A 17,367-nucleotide genomic window follows, 5' to 3' on the forward strand; every position below is an offset into this window, starting at 1 on the left:
TATTATAAATTTTAAATTTATTTTTTTTATTGTTACGGATAAAAAAAAATTCTCCTCCAACCAAAGAAAGCAAATTGTCAACTCAACTTTTCTTCTAATAGAGATCAGCACTGTAATAAATGAAATTGTGAATATTGGTTGAGTGTCTAAATCATAAATGGCCCCCTTTCTCATTTTTGGCTTTTGGTAGAAGCGGGAACGAAGCAACCGGCATCTAAATAATTTCCTTTTTGCTGGATTATTTTCAATGTAATTATAAAAAGTTAATCTTTCGGAAATTTTAAACCAAACTTCCCATATACTTTCCTTTGATAAATTCAATTCAATATGTAATTATATCTAATATATTTATACTGGTTACAAGATAAAATGATACTATATATTAACTTTAATAAAATAATAATTTGGTACACAAAAATATAATTTTAAAAGTATTCCACAGAAATTAAATTATGAATGCAACCATTATATTTTTATTTTAATAAGAGCATAATTTCTATTTACTCATGCATGGTGTATAATATTTTATACTCTCAACCAATAAAAAATTATTATTAATATAACTTTAAAATAATTATTATAAAAATTAATAAACTTATTATTCATGATGATTTGATTGAATAACAATATAAAAATACAACGTTATTTACTCTTTAAATAATTTAGAAATTTATAAAATATGCACTCTCATAGTAAAATATACTTATATTTTAAATATAATACTATACTATATATTAAAATAGAGTACTGCAACAATATATCAGTTGATTTTTAAATTACATTTTCTTTATAAATTTGATCTGTTTCATAAGAGCTTTTAATATAACAATTAAATTGATAAGATTTGACTTTTGTAAGAAAAAAAAAAGTATTAAAAGTATCATTTGAGCAATTTTTCCACCGAGTATCATTTGATCTTATCCCTTTATACTAATGCTGATGTTAGCAAATTACTTTATCATTATTATTATTTTATGTTGAATCTATTAAATTATCTAACGTTATAACTTACTAACAATTCTTTTTTATATATATTTTCATGTAAAGTAAATGATCCATTTAAGCTTAATAAAATATACCAATACGTGCAAGATCGATTAAAATTAAGAATCCACGACGTCTCCACAACACGTGAATTTGCCTGGATATGCTTGACCATCTCTAAATAAAGTGCTAAAAACAAATAAAATCTCGACGTTCTAGGCAATGGTTGATGGTCATGGAGCTAATTATTGGGGACCCAGAAAGCAATTAGATCTAGCAATTCATTTTTATAATTTTGTTTATAGTTTTGAACCATCGTGAGCCATGTAAAGTGGCACTTCTACTAACATAATTGCGTCAATAATTAGATGTACATACAAAAGAATAATTTCTGCACATCAACACAAGTTGGAGTTCATGTCAAAGGAACAAGGTTCATCGTGAATATATACCCATCTAGAGATAGCAAAATGACAAGAATAAGGATCGTGTCCCTACAATCACCATGTGACACCATTGAAGCATGTTCTCAATCTATTCTACTGTCCCACAACGCATACTTATCCAACTTGTGCGAAATGACTCAAACTGGCTTTTGGAAAGCGATTCCCCAAGTCTATGCAAGTGCGAATGCTTCGTGTTGGTTATATACTTGGTTGTGATTTGATATCAATAGACAAAAAAACGTGTGGCACCAAACATAAGTTTGTGTGCGGTATATTTCTAGGTAAATTCTTCAAATGGTAGTATATTAATTTTTGGCAAAATTTATATTTGCAAATGTGATGATATATATGAGGGGAAATTTTAACGTGTATGATGATATATGTATCTAAAATTTTGCTGATTCCAGGGTGGTATATCTTGTACCTACCCCTGTTTAATAAATTAGTTCATTGGTTCATTTAAAAAAAAAAAACAAGACTATGATCCCAAACCTACAACAAATTCAATGTTAATATGATTGATGAATTGTACTTTGAAGAACTTATTTAAATCTTTCTTAGTTTTAAAAACTAATATTATAACCTTCTATGGACTAAAACAATAATTTACAATAAAAAAAGGTTTGACAAATAGTCAAATGGTTGAAATGAACCTTTTGAAAAGTTTATTTAAGATGTGAGATTAGACTTGAGAAAAGTGAAAGAAAAGAAAGAATGAATAATGTTTTTTAAAAAGTTTTCTTAAGACAAATTGTGTTTGAGAGAAGAAAGTGAAAGGAAATAAAAAAACGTTTGCTTTTATAATGCAAGCAAAGATGAAGGATCCAATTGAAATTGAATATGAGGTTGTAAATAGAGAAAACAATAATAAGAAGAAAAAAGAGTAGAGAGAAAAAGGGAAAAGAAATAGTGAAAAGAATTTTTAAAATAGTATTTTTAAGAGAAATTGTAGTTGAGAGAGGAAAGTGAAAGGAAATAAAGATTTGCTTTTACAATACAGGGATAGATGAAGGATCCAACTAAAGTTGAATATGGGGAGACTTCAAACTTTGTAACTAGAGAAAACAATAATAAGAGGAAAAGGAGTAGAGAGAAAAAGGAAAAAGAAAAGGTGAAAAGAATTTCTATAAAAGTCTTCTTAAGAGAAATTGTGATTGAGAGAGAAAAGTGTAAGGAAATAAAGGTTTGTTTTTATAACACAAGGATTAATGAAGGATCCAACTGAAGTTGAATATAGAGAGACTTCAAACTTTGTAACTAGAGAGAACAATAATAAGAGGAAAATGAGTAGAGAGAAAAAGGGAAAAGAAAAAGTGAAAAGAATTTATAGAAAAGTCTTCTTAAGACAAATTGTGGTTGAGAGAGGAAAGTGAAAGGAAATAAAGGGTTCGCTTTTATAACACAGAAGGATGATGGATACAATTGAAGATGAATATGGGAAGACTTTGAACTTTGTAACTAGAGAAAACAATAATAAGAAGAAAAGGAGTACAAAGAAAAAGGGAAAAGAAATAGTGAAAAGAATTTCTAGAAAAAATTTCTTAAGAGAAATTGTGGTTGAGAGAGGAAAGTGAAAGGAAATAAAGGATTTGCTTTTATAACACTAGAAAAGATGAACGATCCAATTGAAGTTGAATATGGGAAGACTTCAAACTTTGTAACTAGAGAAAATAATAATAAGAAAAAAGATTATCCAATGAAAATGAAAATATAGTTTTGGTCCTTAAATTTGGGCTACTTTAGTTTGTCTTCTAAATTGAAAATTGCTTATTTTTAGTTCTCATAATTTAAAAAATATTGTTTTTGGTCTCTCTCTGTAGATGTCTTTAGTGACTTGCATTTGTGACAAATGATGCAATTTTTAGTGATTTTAGATTCACAATTTTGGGATCTTCCGACTTTAATTTTGAAATTTAATTTCTGATAATTTTAAATTGCTAGAATAAGTAAAGGAAAAAAATAAAAACATAATCACATCTTCCTTCCTTAAGACAAATTGCAGTTAAGGAGAAAAGTGAAAGGAAACGTTTTTATAACTTAGGAAAAGATGAACAATCCAATTGAAGTTGAATATGGAAAGACTCTAAACTTTATAACCTGAGAAAATAAAAAAAAAGGAAGAAGAAAATAAAGAAAAAGGATTACCCAACAAAAATGAGATTATAATTTTAATCTTTAAATTTGGGTCATTTTATTGTTTGTCTTCTAAATTAAAAGATTGCTTCTTTTTTTTTTATTCTCACAATTCAAAAAATGCTACTTTTGGGTCCTCTTCATAGATGTCGTTAGTGACTTGAATATGTGGCAAATCATGCAATTTTAAATTTGAGTTTTGGGATTTTAAATTGCTAGAATAAGTGAAGAAAATATTTTTTAAAAAAATATGATGTGGAAGATTTATTAATGCCGAAATTGATTTGATGTGACTTTTTTATTATTAAAAGCTGTGTAAGAATAATGACATTTATTTGGAAAATTCATACTCCTGATCGTTGGTCAAGCGAGGAAGCCATAGTCATGTGTATTTTTCTTAAAACAAAAGCGGATCAGCCTTACAATAGAGAAATGTGATATGTAAACCATGATGGGCCAAAACAAAAATAAAGATGGGCTATCATTGGGCTAACTTTTAGATAAATTGTTTTAATTTGTGGGACCTTGCTACTTCTACCCTTTTTTTCCTTCTTCATTGCATACTTTTCAAAAAAAGAGTGAAAAGTCACTCTTATCCCCTTTTAATTTCTTACCCCCTTCACTCTTTTTTCCTCTTCCCCTTCCCTCTTCCTCCTCTCTTGCCACACTGTGGCATGCTTTCACAATCTTGTCGTGACACTCATGTCATCACAATTTCATCACTTCATTGTCATCATTATTGCTAGTAAACTTTTTTGTTACTTATAAATTTAATGTAATTGCATTTCTGATATGTTAGGGGTGCATCCTCCATATACAACAAAAACATGTTTTTCTATGTATTTTACGTAACAAAAATATTTTTTCATGAGGACGACACTCTCTTTAATACTCCTTTTCTAGCACTATCTATGTGATTAAGTGAAAATCACCAATTTTGGAGTTTCACGTTTAAATAAAAGAGAGAAGCATTAAATGAGAAATAAGACCTCCAAAATTGTTAATTTCCAACAAATTTCAACCAATCACATCGAGTGTTAAAAAGGAGGTATTAGAAAGTGAAAAGAATTTCTAGAGAAGTCTTCTTAAGACAAATTGTGGTTGAGAGAGGAAGTGAGAGTAAATAAAGGGTTCGCTTTTATAACACAGAAAAGGATGATGAATCCAATTGAAGATGAATATGGGAAGACTTCGAACTTTGTAACTAGAGAAAACAATAATAAGAAGAAAAGGAGTACAAAGAGAAAGGGAAAAGAAATAGTGAAAAGAATTTCTAGAAAAAATTTCTTAAGAGAAATTGTGGTTTAGTGAGGAAAGTGAAAGGAAATAAAGGATTTGCTTTTATAACACTAGAAAAGATGAACGATCCAATTGAAGTTGAATATGGGAAGACTTTAAACTTTGTAACTAGAGAAAATAATAATAAGAAAAAAGATTATCCAATGAAAATGAAAATATAGTTTTGGTCCTTAAATTATTGTTAAAAAGGAGGTATTAGAGAAAGTATTACTAGCATTCCTTCATTTTCATTGTATATGGAGGACACATTCCTGGCACAATGAAAATACATTTTTTTTTTGTGTATTTTGCACACTAAAACACATTATTGTTAGGAGTATTTGCAGAAAAAAATTACAAACAAAATTTGAGGTAAAAAAAAAAAAACAAGAACGTTGGGTGGAAATAGCAGGGGCCTAATTTAAGCATTTCAAAATCGACCAAAGAAACCAAGATGGGCTAACTTTTGATGAACTTGGTTTCAATTTGAGTTTGAGCATTTCGATCTCAACCAAAGAAAAAGGCAATGCATTACCATCATGTCTCCCAAACAATAATAATAACAAACGATGTCAACAATCCATCCTCATTACTCTATAAGATCAATCTCTAACACCTTAAATGTTTTCACTTTAGGTTCTAAAATTTCTAAAACAAATCAACAAAAGACATTACATAACCTCAGTTGGAATTAGACATGAGCTGCAACGAAGTGAAGTTATTATGCATTCATTCTGCTTTGAAGTTCACACAACCTATCTGCTTCTGCTTTGTTCTTTTCAAACTCAGCTATAAAAAACAGAATAGCACTTTCACAAACGATACTATACAAACATAAAAATTAACATGAGAGTGAGAGAGTAAAAGGGATGAGACAATTTACCTTCTAGAACAATTCTTTGCTTTTCACAAGCAGCCATTTGGAATTTCAATGTATGATGCTCAATTTGCAACAACTTTTGCTCGTTTTGTTCGGCTGCAATTTGTTCACGGAGAAGGCTTATGGTATTCTGCACACCAAAAACTTACAACATTATAACAAATCATGGATACACAGTGAACAAATCGACTAATTGGTTCGAATGATTCATTGAATCGGTTATGTAATTTAACTTGTTGCAAATTGGATTGAATCTCTAGATATGTCATTATTTTTGTCACAAATTTTATTTTCTCTAAGTACGCTAGTTTTTTTTTTTTTTATCAGTGTGATGCACAAAACTTAAAATGACATTTGTAATTAAATATTATTGATGAAAGTAAACAAAAATATTTATTTATTTTTTTATATTTTTGAGGATTCAATTTTTAAGTTGGCCCTTTTTAATTGAGCAAAATATATATTGTACTTTTAGCTAAAAACTATAATTCTTTAATTGAATTATTTTTATGATATATATAATATTATTTATTAAAAATATTAAGTCAAAACAATTTCAGCTGATTATATAAAAATATTATTTATATCATATAAGAAGTAAAACATTAAAATTGTTGTTTAAGCTTCTTTTTTTTTAATTCATAGTGAAAGACACATTTTTCAATTGCTTTATACTACCTTTCTTTTTAAGTGTATCATTTTTAAAAATTTTATGTTCTTTTTTATCAGTTATTTTCAGATTTCGAGGTAATATTAAGTTTTTTTCTCAATTATGTCCTTGTATCCTTTAATTATTTTATATTTTTTTTCATAAAATTAGATAATAAATAATTTAAAAATTCAAGGGTGTAATTATTACCTATTGAACAAAAGAATGTGAATTGGTACATTGAGAGAAGTTCCAATACTTTGTATCTCACAAAACGTTTTGTTTTTCCAATAAGAGAACTTGTCAGTACAAACTTTAAATGTAAGAGAAATTTAAAGAATTTTGTGAAAACAAATCATTTAAAAGGGGTAAAATATGAAATATATTAACAAAATCACTTAAAATCTGAAAAATAAATAACTTCCCTGGTTATCTCAATTTAAGATAAAACGACATACTTAAAAAGAAACGAAGGGAGTACATGATTACCACCCCTCTTCATCAAATTCACTTCATTTCAACAATCTCATCACCGATCAAATTCATTTTTCAATTAGAATTTCATTACAAATTAAACTTCTCCAAGTTACACACATAATTTGTTTCCTGTTATTTTTTTACTCTCATCTCAACTTCCTATTTATAAGATAAAAAAGTTGTTTGTTATTTATATAAAACTCAATCCATTATGTTTTATACATTTATTATTTTTAAATTAAAATACTCATAATTAAATAGAAGAGAAGTTATGTTGACATGCATTTAAAAGAGAGAGAAATATTAATTACAGTAGTGATATATTTTTAAAAATATATAAGTTTTAGAATAAAATTATTGTTATCAATTAAAGTAACCACTTCTCTTAAATAGGAATAAAATTAATATGAAATATTTCAATATTTTCACTAAATTTATCATCTTCTACAAATATAAGAATGATACATGAACAACCGGTGATACTAAATGCAAAAGCTCAAAAAAATTAAAGATATATATTTAATTGAGGATTTTTCACGTTATTCCTTTGGTTCACATTGACTTGCACCAATTTACATGTCTTGTGTTCAAATAAGATGTAAGATGGAGCAAAACATTTGAGGTATCATTATTTACATGTAATAGCAACTTTTATAAAAAAAAAAAATAATTAGTTATTCAAATGAAAATATTAAATGAAGTATAAAATTAAAAAATTATTATTATAAGATAGTTAAATAATAATTAACTTATTTAGTATCAAAATAATCATTAATCACATAGAAAGTAAAAGTTTCTTATTATTATTGTGGAAGACACATAGAAATTAATGATATGTATGATAATAATATAAATTGTATTGATATACCTTCATAAAAAAGGGGTTGATTTATAAAGTATACTTAACAGACATATATAAAAACTAATAAATAAATAATTTATTATTGTTAAAACATTAAAGAATAATGTATCATAAATTTATTATATTAATTTTTGTTAAGTTTATAATAAAATGTTTATTTTTACTCATGTATATTACATTATTAAAGTTGGAGACATAACAACAACAATAATATTAATTACTTAAATATGAAACATGTATATCTCACATATGATGGTGATTTTAGAAAAGTCTATCTCATATTATAATCACTTTTTGTCATGTATTAATTAACTGTTGAAAAAAACTCTATCTATTCTGATAATTAATTTTTTGATGATGTAAATATTATTTTTATTATGAAAGACACATAGAATTTTCATATATATATATATATATATATATATATATATGATATTATTGATAATTATATATTAATAATTTTTTAATCACTATTAAACAATAATTGCATATTAATACCTCTAGTTCTTTTTGTTTTTAAATATTGTATGATTTTTATTTTAAAAAATAAAATTCATAAATATAATAAAAGAAGACATTGTAATCAATTAATAAATGCATGAAGTCAAATGCTCATTAATAACACTATTAAATTTTATTATTCTTACTTAAATGTCTAATAATAAATGTGCATTTAATACTTTTTTGACTGCACTAATTAAGGTATTTAATACAGTACATACTTTTATTAAATGCATTAATTAATATGATTTTTCAAATAAATAAATAAAAAGATATCTAAAAGGAAATTGTCCAAAGCGTCCTTACTTTGGGAGGAAAAAATGCGTGAAAATTTTCTTATTTTATATTATAATAGATAAAAAAATACACTATTTTCTCTTGAAAAGTGAGATTGAAAACAAAAAATTAATAATTAAATTAATAAATAGCTTTTGATATTTTCTTAAAAATGTGAGATTCTCGTCTTTCATTATGGAAATGGTAACACAGATTTAAAACATAATAATGTTACTTATAATGAAAAATTAATTTCCTAAGTTTTCATTAACGATATTTTTTTTCTCTGTGAATTATTAAATCCTTTTAACACCTACAGCAACACAAATACACATATTCATGGATTAAAAAAAAAAGTGATTGTTTCAATGATTGGTCCTAAATACCTCGAAAGATTTCGCTTTGCTCTCCAACTCCGCCATGTAAGCAAGTTTCTTCAATCTTGATCTCCGTGCAGAAAATCGGTTTGAGATGGTTCTAGCCACCAAAGAAAATGGTACAAAACCACAACATTTATATTAGATACACACACATGCAATAATTTTCATAGTTGTAACTACAGAAAAACAAACGATTAGAGACTAAATTTACAGACGAAAATTAATTTTCATTATTAATATTGAAATCACAAAATATTTAAAGACAATTGTTTTAAAAAAATATACATAAATGATTTTGCCCCTAATTTTAATTTTTCTTGATATGTGTATATTAATTATGCCTGCATGTTAAAATAACATATACATACCGCCTAAACTTCCTCTCCATTTCTTGCTCAGTGTTTGCTTGGGCTTCATTGGAAATGTTTTGATTATTAGCATCAACAAAAGCTGCGCCACCTTCATTAGTAGTGTTTTCCTCTGTAGAAAGATTGTCATTTTCTGGAATGGTGGCAAGCTTAGGAAGTGGCTTAGAGGGTTTTTGCCTTTGTTGAAAGGATGGACCAACGCCTATAGGTACATTAGCTTGAGCTCTTTGAGGAATAGGCTTAATTAGAGTGGGTTTCTGTGGCCATAATTGCTCTTCAACTATGTCACCTCTAATCTTAAGGTCTCCCATTTTCCTTTTCTCTAGTGTGTTCTGTTTGCAAAACTTAGATCTGCATGAAGCACACAGTCTTTGCTAGAAAATTTACTTATATATTAGAGAAAGTAAAAAAACTCGCCTAAATTTTGCCGGTTTGGTTACGATTATGTAACACGTGTCTACATTCTCTCTCTTCGTTCTTCAGAATCGACAAATCCTAACGTCATGTAAATAAGTTAATTTGACTTAATTTAAAGAAGAAACGTGTCTACTAGACGCACCCTCAATCACACTTAATAGTTTTTCCCTCTTTTTCTTGTCAATCTCAAGGAATTTCGGATTAACTCAATGAACATTATAGAGGATGGAGGCAGTGCAATCCTGGGTGGCGGCATATGTAATAATTAACTGTAAATATTTAGGTAATCAATTTCAAAAGATTAAGCATGCAATGTTTGCAAGATTGTGATAACCATTAATATTATTTTCATGACTAACCATCCAAGTGAAGTCTCATTCTCATTTCTAACTAGGGTTTCTCTTACCTAAGTTAAGCATGTAAAGTTGCCCCTTAGAGGATGGCTTCATATCTTAGATTTTCATCCATACACATGAATACTATTCAAATTCATAATAAAATGCCAACATGTCATTAATTTAAGTAAAAATGAACTTAAAACTCTTAAGCAAATTTTCATGTTTGGACAAGGATAAAAAAATAATTAAAAAAAAATTCTACTAAAAGTGATCAATCACATTTATACATATTAGTTGTCAATAAAATTGATAATACATTGTATCAATAACTTGAGAATAAAAAAATAATAATAATATAAATGAATTATTATTATTATAATTATTATTGATTTGATTGGACCCAAGGCATAATCAGTGTTTATTTGGACATAGAGAAGGAACATGTACACATATTAATTTGTACAAGCATAATAAAGTGTCATAGAAGCCTCTTCTATCAATAAAGTTGTCATTACAAAAAACCAAGTGTCATTACAAAAAACTTGTCATTACAAAAAACCAAGTGTCATAGAAGCCTCTTCTATCAATAAAGTGGAAGGAAGTTCTTCTATTTATTCAAAGTGCTCCCAGTTTTGAGTAATCACTGTAGATGTTGGAAATGAAGTTGGGGAGTTCAAGCTTCCAACTCCTGATTCAAAGGCCTCCCAAATCACAGGGACTGCATTGTTAGCAGCATTGCTAAATGCAGCAGAATTTCTTGCCTTCAGGTTGTTAATTATATCCACATATCTTTGCACACGACGAACCGGTGTTATGTGTACAAGGACTAAAATGTGAGAACCTTAAACTATCAATTTGGAATCTGCATTAAATAAGAAAGTGGTGGGAACTATTGATGCATTGGAGTTTTGTGAACATTACATCTTTGGAAGGGTAAAGAGATTCAAATTTGCCACTATTGCTCATAACTCAAAAGGCACTCTTGAAAACATTCATAGTGATGTATGAAGGCCATCAAGAGTTGCATCACACAGTGGATTAAGATACTTTCTATCCATTATTGATGATTTTTTCAAGGAAAGTATGGATTTATATTCTTAAGAGTAAGAATAAGTCCTTTGACAAATTTAAAGAATGGAAGGTACTAGTTAAAATTCAAACCAGTAGAAATGTAAAAAATTTAATAGCTGATAATGGTTTGAAATTCTGTTCTAAAGAATTCAATCAGTTTTGCAAGAAACATGGAATTGAAAAGCATAGGACAACTAGAGGAACACCTCAGCAGAATGAACTTGCTGAAAGAATGAATAGAACAATTATGTAGAGAGTAAGATGCATTTTGTCTGATGCTAATTGTTCTACACATTTCTGGGCTGAAGTTATGATAATGATGGCTTATTTGATGAATAGAATTCCATCTATTGCCATTAATATGAAGCCTCCATAAGAAATGTGGGGTGGTCACCCTCCAAGCCTTAAAATTTTAAGAACTTTCGGGTGTGTGGCATATGCTCACATAAGGCAAGGTAAACTAGAACGAAGAGCTCTAAAATGCATGTTTTTGGGATACCCTGATACACTCGGGATAAAGGATTCCTGGAATTCGAGGACCAGGAGAGCCTCCAAACACACAATTGAGGAAGAAGGAGAAATTCTTATTGATGATGCTGTTATTTACATAGGGATATTTATATTGATATTCTACAATAACCGAATTTGTCCTTTTCTGCCTAAATGGAATATCAAGGAGAATGAAAATATCAGAGCTGTTAAGCACGATTCTGCAGCATCATCCTCAGGGACTTCAAGCTTTCAAACATAGTCTTGCAGGTACTTGGGCCTGAAGGTCCTTCTCTTAGTGTCACTTGTTATTCGCACCTCTCCTTCACAATGATTTGCTTGTTCTGCACCTTTATCTTCATCTGCTATTTGCACCTTGTGTATTGCAGTGCTATCACCCGGGGGCCCTTGCAGAATCACCTTGTCCTCAAGGTGATAGTCCTGCTGCAATGTGTCCCAATCCTCCCAAGTAGTATCGTCGGGAGTCAACCCTTTCCATTGCACGAGCACCTGCCATGGGTCTGCTGGGGTGGACCTCCTATAATCCAGAATAGATAGCGGAGAAATGAGAGGTTGATTCTGAAGGAACTGATCCGGCAATGGGATCGGAATGTCAGACTCCGGTGTCCCTTGGAATTGCTTCAACACCGAACAATGGAAAACAGGATGGATACACGCATTTTCCGGCAACTGAAGTCGATATGCAACTGGTCCCACACGCTCAATCACTTTGAAAGGCCCATAAAACCTCTTTGCTAACTTGCCTTGCACAACAGGATTTTCCTTCATTGATGATTGCCGGCGAGGTCGGAGTTTGAGTAAAACCCAATCTCCCGGCTGATAAGACATCTCCCTCCTCTTCATATATGCGAACTTCTTCATCTTAATTTGAGCCTTAATAAGTTTCTTCCTGATGCATTGGAAGGTCTCATCCCTGTCCTTGAGCATCTCCTCGACTGCATCCAATTTCGATGTCCCTGTGATGTAGTCTGGAAAGTTGAAGGGCTTTCGTCCAAAGGTAATCTCATAAGGCGTGGTCCCTGTTGCAGTGTTCCAGGAAGTATTATGGGACCACTCTACCCATAAGAGGAGATTCCCCCACCCTTGCGGCCTCCGATGAACAAACTCTCTCAGGTATTGCTCGATGATTCTATTCATCACCTCAGTCTGCCCATCTGTCTGAGGGTGATAAGCAGAACTCATCCGGAGTTGCGTCCCGCTCAATTGGAAGAGCTCACGCCAGAAGTTGCTAAGAAACAGGGGGTCTCTATCAGAGACTAAACTTCGGGGAATTCCATGAATTTTCCTGACAATCTCCATGAACAACACTGCCACCATGTGAGCTGTGTGTGAAGCCGGTAAGGTGCCCAAGTGTATCCCCTTCGAGAAGCGATCAACTACCACGAGAATTACGGAATGTCCCTGAAAAGGAGGAAGACCCATTATGAAATCTAGAGAAAGGTCTTCCCATGGTCTTTGTGGCACTGGTAAGGGACAGAGTAGCCCTGCACTTTTCTTAGTTTCGTATTTAGTAAGCTGGCAATCAACACACTGTGTCACAAATTTGGTTACATCCCTTCGAAGACCAGGCCAGCTGAAGTTTTTTGAGACTCGAGCTAATGTTTTAGCCACTCTCATATGCCCCCCAGTTGGAGTTAAGTGAAATTCAGTAAGCAATGTGGGTATTAATGGCAGGCCTTGGGGAAGCCATATGCGTTTCTGATGCAAGATAAGATTGTTAACAATGGAGTAGCCCGGAAATGTGGCAGGGGATTGACCAATTGCATTCCTCTGTGACACATACTCTGATGAAGCCTCCAATTGATGGCGGAGCTCCTCCATAAAGGTAAGGCAGGGTACCGACAGGGTCATTAAAGACGAATTATGCTTTGGGATACGCGACAAGGCATCAGCAGCTTGATTCAAAGCTCCAGAACGGTGAATTATTTGGTAATCATACCCCACCAATCTTGCTAAATAAGTGTGTTGCTCTGGGGTTTGTATTACCTAGGTTAACAATTCTTTCAAGCTTCTATGATCAGTAACAATGGTGAAACGATGACCCAATAGGTACTGTCTCCACTTCTTAACCGCCGCTGTCACCGCAAACAACTCCCTTACATAGGTGGAAGCACTCAAGAGTTTTGGTGGAAAAGGCTTGCTGAAGAATGCCAGGGGGTGTCCCTGCTGAGATAGAACCGCTCCCATCCCTAAACCGGACGCGTCAGTCTCGGCGGTGAAGGGTTGCTCGAAATCCGGCAGGGAAAGCACAGGGGCCGTTGATACAGCTTGCTTAAGTTTCTCAAATGCGTCTTGGGCTAAGTCTGTACACATGAAATGGGCCTTGGTGGTGATATGAACCAAAGGGGCAGCAATGGTTGCATAACCCCTGATGAATCGCCTATAGAAGCCGGCAAGGCCTAAAAAACTCCTAACTGCTTTAATTGAATGCGGAATTGGCCATTGGAGAATGGCCTCAACCTTGGACGCCACTGGTTTCACCCCCTCCGATGACACGATGTGGCCCAGGTATTCAACTTGAGTCTGCGCAAAGAAACACTTTGAAAATTTGAGAACAAATTGATGGGTGAGTAATACCTGAAAAGTGATTTCGAGGTGATTAAGATGCTCTGCCATGGAAGCACTATACACCAATATATCATCAAAAAAGACAATAATGAATCGCCGGAGATATGGCCGGAATATCGCGTTCATCGTCGCCTGAAACGATGAAGGGGCATTGCATGACCCAAACGGCATTACACGAAATTCGTAATGTCCGTGATGGGTTCGAAAAGACGTTTTCGAAATGTCTTCAGGGGACATACGTATTTGATGATACCCTTGAAGCAAATCGAGCTTCGAGAAATAGTGAGCCCCGCCTAATTCATCCAATAATTCATCAACCGTGGGTATCGGAAACCTGTCTTTAATGGTGAGAGCATTGAGTGCTCTATAGTCTACGCAGAATCTCCAGGTTCCATCGTGCTTCTTGACAAGCAAGATCGGGGAAGAAAAGGGGCTATTACTGGGTTGTATCAGACCCGTTTGCAGCATTATTTCAACTTGTTGTTCAATTTCCTGCTTCTGGAAATGGGGGTACCTATAGGGGCAGACATTGACGGGTGTAGCTTGGGGAAGAAGATGGATACGGTGGTCTGTCTCTCGTTGGGGTGGAAGTGTATTGGGTGATTGGAACAAGGGGTGGTAACGGTCAAGGATAGTTTGAATGTGGGGAGAGAGAGTAGGATCATCTTGGATGGAAGGGGGCTCTGGTAATATCGTGACATGGAAGTATAGGCTGGTGGGTTGGTGTCGTCGGAGATGATGAAATTGGGCAGAGGAGATGAAGTTCAAAGTGGTCTCAGTGTCCCCTTTTAATTCCACAAAATTGCCGGCGTGGAAGAACTTCATACATAAGGTATTGTAATCTGTGAGAAAGGGGCCGAGGGACTTCAACCATTGCACCCCCAGGACGACGTTAGCACCAGCAACGGACAATACATGCAGGTCAACGGTGAACCTCGTATTCTGAATGACCACGGTGACGTCCTCATAGACACGCGTGCACTCCAGTTGTTGGCCATTGCCAACCATGATGCGCAAAGGAGTGGTATCACGAGTGGTGAGGCCCAACTCCGAGACCAGCTGAAGCTGGATGAAGTTGTGGGTACTCCCACCGTCCACCAACAAGATCACCTGACGGTCTCCGATGAAGCCCATGAAACGTAGCGTTTTGGGCGCCACTTGTCCTGCCAGCGAGTTAAAACTGATCTGGGCCGGGTATGGGTCAGTCGGGTTAGGGGGAACTGGATCGGGTTGCGGGTAAGGGGGGTTTATAAGGCCTGGAAGGGTTTCGTCTTCCTCAGCGACCAGGAGAAATGCCCTAGAGGCGCAGCGATGCCCTCTGTGGTATTTCTCGTCACATGTGAAGCAAAGCCTTCTCTCCCGGCGAGAAGAAATTTCTTCCAGAGAGAGGCGTTTCACCTGAGAGGGGTTGGGGCGCGTGGGTGGTAGTAACAGAGGTGGGGTGGGAATGGGGCGTAGAGGGATGGTGGAATTGGGGTTCTGGGTAGGGGAAACAGGGACGACAGTGGTTGATGGAGGTGGGGGGTACATCTGGGTGGGCTGGTGGGGACGATTGCGTGAGGTGGGGCGGCCGTCGAAGATTTTCTCCTCCTGAAGTCGAGTGAGGCCTGCCACCTGCACGAGGGTCAAAGGCTGGTGGGCCTGGACCTCACGGCGAATATCCGACGCCAACCCCGACACAAAGCAGCTGAGCAGGAACGGTGGAGGGAGGCCGATGATGCGGTTCGCCAACTCCTCAAATTCGGCGAGGTACTGGGTCACCGTACCCTTTTGGGTGAGCTTGAACAGGACACCGGTCGGGTCCTCGTACTGAGAAGGCGCGAACCGAGTCTGAACCGCTTGAAGAAAGGCAGGCCAAGATGTAAATTGACCATTGTCGTTCATCCATTGGAACCAGGCCAAGGCGCGGCCGTCCATGTAGAACGCAACAATGGTAAGCCTCTCTGCCTCAGGAGTAGCATGATACTCGAAATACTGGGTGATCTTAAAGATCCACCCAGATGGGTCACTCCCATCGAAACGAGGAACATCAATTTTGATTCTGTGTTGTTGTGCAGGTGAAGAAGAAGACGTGGGGGTAGATGAAGGTGGAACAGGGGTGGGGAGCGTGGGAGGAAGACGAAGCAAAATCTCATTCAACTGGAATGTTACTGTTTGCAAAGTCTCACCCATGGACAAATGCTGAGCCGCGAGCTTGAGAACGGCATCTTCCAAGGAAGTAGGGACATTAGAGGAGTCAGGCATAGCAACGAGAGCACCAATTGATACACTCGGGATAAAGGATTCCTGGAATTCGAGGACCAGGAGAGCCTCCAAACACACAATTGAGGAAGAAGGTGAAATTCTTATTGATGATGCTGTTATTTACATAGGGGTATTTATATTGATATTCTACAATAACCGAATTTGTCCTTTTCTGCCTAAATGGAATATCAAGGTGAATGAAAATATCAGAGTCGTTAAGCACGATTCTGTAGCATCATCCTCAGGGACTTCAAGCTTTCAAACGTAGTCTTGCAGGTACTTGGGCCTGAAGGTCCTTCTCTTAGTGTCACTTGCTATTCGCACCTCTCCTTCACAATGATTTGCTTGTTCTGCACCTTTATCTTCATCTGCTATTTGCACCTTGTGTATTGCAGTGCTATCATACCCTTAAGGAGTGAAATGGTTCATATTATGGTGCATGGAGAAAGGACATCCTCGAGATATGATAAGTAAAGAGGTTGTGTTCAGAGAGACAAAAGTGTTTACTCAAAGGAAGTCTCAAGTCAACAACAATTAGAAATGGATGATGACCAAAGTATTCATTTAGAGGTGGAGCCACTACGTGGTTCAACAAACTCAGAAGTTAAAGTTGAAAGTCAGGAGCGGAATAGTGCTAACACTCAACCGTATTTACAAGACTATCTCTTGGCCAAAGATAGAGAAAGAAGAACCAGTAACCCACCAAATAGGTTTGGTTATGCTGACATGGTTGCTTTTGCACTCAATATTGCATAAGAGAATGAAGGAAATGAGCCTAGAAGTTATGAGGAAGTTGATAATAACAAGCAATCTAAAAATTGGATTGCTGGTATGAATGAAGAATTGAGCTCCTTTCATAAGAATGTCGCTTGGATTTTGGTTGACAAGGCAAAAGGGACTGAATTAGTCAGATGCAAGTGGATATTCAACCTGAAAGAGGAAATCCTAGGGGTTGAAAAGGCTAGATTCAAAGTACCATTGGTGG

General features: G+C 34.3%; 2 protein-coding genes across 2 annotated transcripts; both read right to left on the reverse strand.

Moving 5' to 3' along the window:
* Positions 1-5,348: 5,348 nt before the first annotated feature.
* On the reverse strand, positions 5,349-9,613 carry LOC114383159 (basic leucine zipper 61-like). The gene is made up of 4 exons (XM_028342768.1): positions 9,235-9,613; positions 8,873-8,963; positions 5,725-5,851; positions 5,349-5,630 (listed from the first exon to the last, which is right to left on the reverse strand). Exons 1-4 carry the CDS (start codon positions 9,543-9,545, stop codon positions 5,563-5,565), a joined length of 597 nt encoding a protein of 198 aa, XP_028198569.1. The 5' UTR covers positions 9,546-9,613; the 3' UTR covers positions 5,349-5,562.
* Positions 9,614-13,556: 3,943 nt separating this feature from the next.
* LOC114384170 lies at positions 13,557-16,382 on the reverse strand. Its single transcript, XM_028343830.1, has one exon. The coding sequence runs from the start codon at positions 16,380-16,382 to the stop codon at positions 13,557-13,559; it is 2,826 nt and encodes a 941-aa protein (XP_028199631.1).
* Positions 16,383-17,367: the final 985 nt, after the last annotated feature.

This window comes from Glycine soja, chromosome 14, assembly GCF_004193775.1.
Source record: "Glycine soja cultivar W05 chromosome 14, ASM419377v2, whole genome shotgun sequence".
Lineage (NCBI taxonomy): Eukaryota > Viridiplantae > Streptophyta > Magnoliopsida > Fabales > Fabaceae > Glycine > Glycine soja.